This window comes from Triticum dicoccoides, chromosome 5A, assembly GCF_002162155.2.
Source record: "Triticum dicoccoides isolate Atlit2015 ecotype Zavitan chromosome 5A, WEW_v2.0, whole genome shotgun sequence".
NCBI classification, from domain to species: Eukaryota; Viridiplantae; Streptophyta; class Magnoliopsida; order Poales; family Poaceae; genus Triticum; species Triticum dicoccoides.
Window position 1 is genome coordinate 584235982 of NC_041388.1, and position 4110 is coordinate 584240091.

At 46.0% G+C, this 4110-nt stretch overlaps 1 protein-coding gene across 1 annotated transcript; it reads left to right on the forward strand.

The window, feature by feature from the left end:
* Nucleotides 1–585: 585 nt before the first annotated feature.
* On the forward strand, nucleotides 586–2061 carry LOC119297971 (bisdemethoxycurcumin synthase-like). Its single transcript, XM_037575539.1, has 2 exons — nucleotides 586–819; nucleotides 954–2061. The coding sequence occupies exons 1-2, from the start codon at nucleotides 642–644 to the stop codon at nucleotides 1943–1945; spliced, it is 1170 nt and encodes a 389-aa protein (XP_037431436.1). The 5' UTR covers nucleotides 586–641; the 3' UTR covers nucleotides 1946–2061.
* Nucleotides 2062–4110: the final 2049 nt, after the last annotated feature.

Below are 4110 nucleotides of genomic sequence, written 5' to 3' on the forward strand. Positions count from 1 at the left end.
ACAACAGCGCTGTCCACCTAGGCTTCGTCCGTAGCCAGGTACCCTTCACCCCCATACTGACGCCGTCCATAGCAGACAGTACACCCGACAGGTATTCAGACAAATGCCATCGAGTTTTTTTGTTGAACTTTTTCTTGTTCCTAAAATAAGCACTATGACGGGGTACTCAATGATGAAGGATGAGTTGTTGCGCGATGCTTGAAAGGTCGTATATGCAGACTTTGTAGTTATGAGACAAGGGGGTTCGACCTTTTTGACAAAACATGCATGATTCATTCCCGAGCAAAAGCATTTCGCGCCCTACGACTTGCATGTGATCCATGATCGCAATGTGAAGTCACTAGCCCATTGATGGTACACCATCTCCAACTCCCTCACGAAGTTCTGTGGTGCGATTGCACAAATGGAGAGAAGGTGGCCACCGGTCTCGCAACCATTAAGACCGGAACTTTTTTTCTTCTTGTTGCTTCACATGTTGGTCAATTTGATTAATTCAATGTTGCAACTTGATAATCACTGCCTGTTGTCTTATATAAGACCTGTGATGGATCCTTCAATAAACAATAAGCAAGTCTAGAAAGCCAACGAGACAGCTAACTAGCCGTAGTACTCCGCGTTTAGCGATCGACGTACGTACGTCCATGGCAACCGTCCAGCAGATCCGTCACGCGCAGCGCTCGGACGGCCCGGCGGCCGTGCTTGCAATCGGCACAGCGAACCCGGCGAGCTGCATGCTCCAGAACGACTACGCCGACTACTACTTCCGCGTCACCAACAGCGAGCACCACGCCGACCTCAAGGACAAGCTCAAGAGAATCTGTAAGACCATGCATGCCCTGCACCTGCAGCGTAAACCTAACCTAGTAACCTATAAACGTATCGGCGTACGTTTCCAATTTCCAAATGCATGCATATTTGCGGTGAGCTACTATGTAAAATGTTCTCCTGTCCAGGTAAGAATTCGGGCATCGAGAGGCGCTACGTGCACCTCGACGAGGAGCTCCTCGGCGCGCACCCGGACTTCAGCGACCGCGCGCTGCCGACCCTCGACGCGCGGATAGACATGGCCTCGGCCGCGGTGCCCGAGCTCGCCGCGTCCGCCGCGGCCAGGGCCATCGCCGAGTGGGGGCGCCCGGCCGCCGACGTCACGCACCTCGTCTTCAGCACCTACTCCGGCGGGAAGGCCCCCAGCGCCGACCTCCGCCTGGCGTCGCTGCTCGGCCTCCGCCCCACCGTGTCCCGCACCATCCTCAGCCTCAACGGCTGCTCCGGTGGCGGCAGGGCGCTGCAGCTCGCCAAGGAGCTCGCCGAGAACAACCGTGGCGCGCGCGTCCTCGTGGCCTGCTCCGAGCTCACCCTCATCGGGTTCTACGGGCCCCAGGAGGGTCGCCTCGACACCATCCTGGGCAACGGCATATTCGGCGACGGCGCGGGCGCCGTCATCGTCGGCGCCGACCCCGTCGACTGCATTGAGCGCCCGCTGTTCGAGATGGCCTTCGCCACGCAGACGACGATACCGGAGACCGAGAACGAGATCACCACGCGGCTCATGAAAGGCGGCCTCGACTTCCACGTCTCCATCCGGGTGCCGAAGCTGCTGAAGAGCAACATCGAGCGCTGTCTGATCGACACGTTCGAATCTATTGGGATCAGTGCTGAGTGGAACGATCTCTTCTGGGCGATCCACCCTGGTGGCCGTGCGATTTTGGACCACGTTGAGCAACTGCTCGGGCTGGGCGTCGAGAAGCTGGCCGCGAGCCGACGGGTGCTGAGAGAGTACGGGAACATGAGTGCCGCCACGGTGATCTTCGTGCTCGATGAGCTGCGCCGGCGTAGGGCAAGGGGAGAAGAGGTGGCCGAGTGGGGTGTGATGATGGCGTTCGGTCCGGGGATCACGATCGAGACCATGGTGCTGCACGCCGCAGGCAGCCTCAAGGAAAACTAGCTATTCTTAAAGAGCAACTGAATCATATGTTTCTGGAGGTTGTGTAGTAACTTGGTGATCTTGGACTGGGCTAGGTTGCTGCAGCAGACACCAAACATGAAGGGTAGACTTATAAGAAACAGTCAACTCTACCTCAAAATAAAATAAAATAAAGAGTCAATTACACCCCTGGTACCACAACTTGGCGCGAAAAGTCGGTTTAGTGCTAAAACTTGCGACATACATTGAACTGGTGCTACAACTTGGCTTTGGCGTGCATATACGGTGCAAATCACGTTGTTGTACGAATAAGGTGCTGATGAGGCATGCCAACGTGGCATAGGGCCCGCTGTCAGCGTCTGGACGGCAAAGTGGACGTGTGGCCTGCTATTTTGCAAACAAAAAAACTCAGAATTTTTTTCTCAAAAAAAGACCCTGCCGCGGCCATAAGGGTCCATTTATCAGCGTCACGCTAATAATTGAAAAAAGCAGCGTGCGCGCGGGATACTCGAACAGCTAACATGTAGGATGCAGGAGGGCACTGCTAAACAGGATGCTGCTGCTAGTTATATATATTCTCTGACTATTAAGTGGGCTGCTGTGCATGCATCCCATTTTGCATTGTGTTTTTTCCCGAAATTTACTCAATATATGTAAATTATAATAGTGTGTTATAAATAATATATATAAGCTATAAAATCATTTATTGATTTAAAATTTATCCATACCATAAATTATGAATTTTAAAACTCTTCATGCGATAATTTGCATATTGAATAAAAACATATATTCAGTAAATGCTTATATAAGTTTAAAATTGTTCACAATATTAACAATATAAAAATATTAATGTTTTTTAAAAAAATGAATAAATGCTTATATAAGTTTAAAAATGTTCAATGTTTTAAAACAATATTAATGTAGTGTGTAAAAGTGTTCATGTTTTAAGAAAGTTTTTTAGTTACTATATATTTCCATAAATTCCTAAATAAGTTTTAATATATTGACAGTTTTAACAAATTATTCATGTAGTATATATAAGTGTTCATGCTTTCAAAAGTATATATTCATATAATGTAAAAATAGTTGGCTGGGATTAGAAGCAGCGACATGTAGTCAACATGTGTGAGTGGCCACCACACCACTCAGCAGCATTACTTTTTTAGGAATTTATAGAATATATGTAAATTATATTCTTATGCTATAAGTAATAATAGTAATAATAATATAGAATAATATTACATTATAAAAAGATTCAAGTATCAATACATATAATTATATTTTTTATTTCATGATAAATGGTAATATAAGTTAAAATATTCGTGATTTTAATTAAAAAATATGTAGTATATAAAAGTGATCATTGTTATTCTGAAATTTATTTTCTTTATAACACACGATTACAGTTTGCATGTATTTTTTAAGAAATAACTGTGCAAAATGGGCCACTGGAACTCCAGCCCACTTAAGTCGAAGCGTTATATAGGTTTTGTGTTAGTTTATTACAACATCGTTGTCTGGTGTATGGGTTGACAGGGTCTCTTTCGTGAGAATTTTTTTTGCACGATAGTATGGGTTGCTGAAAGATGGACCCCACGCGCCTCCGTCTGTGACGAAAATATCGGTCGCTGACAGGGTCTCTTTCGTGAGAATTTTTTTTACACAATAGTATGTGTGGCTGAAAGATGGACCCCACGCGCCTCCGTCTGTGAGGAAAATATATGTCGCTGACAGGGTCTTTTTCGTGAGAAAATAATTTCCAAGGTGCTTTCTGCAGAATAGCAAGCACACGCATGCAGTCGCTGACAGCAGAGGCCCATGCCACGTTGGCGCGCCTAATCAGCAACATGTTCGTATAAAAATATAATTTGCACCGTATATGCACGCCAATGCCAAGTTGTGGCACCAGTTCAATGTACGCCGCAAGTTTTAGCACTAAACTGATTTTTCAAGCCAAGTTGTGGCACCAGTGGTGTAATTGACTCTAAAATAAAATAAGAAAGAGCCAACTTAACATGGCTATGTGCATCGACATTGGAGTTTCTCCCTTCATTTATCTTTATTCTATAGCGGTGGCTTTGCCTTGTCTATTAATCAAGGAGAGAATAGAGTTTTACAAGTGTCCTTTAAAACATAACATGGCGATTACTCGCTCAATATAATTTGTCTTAGTTTTTTAGGACCCG

Coding starts and splice junctions, on each gene's coding strand:
- LOC119297971 (XM_037575539.1), top strand. CDS start 642: ATGGCAACCGTCCAGCAGATCCGTCACGCGCAGCGCTCGGACGGCCCG. Junction 820..953: donor GGACAAGCTCAAGAGAATCT/GTAAGACCATGC, acceptor TCTCCTGTCCAG/GTAAGAATTCGGGCATCGAG.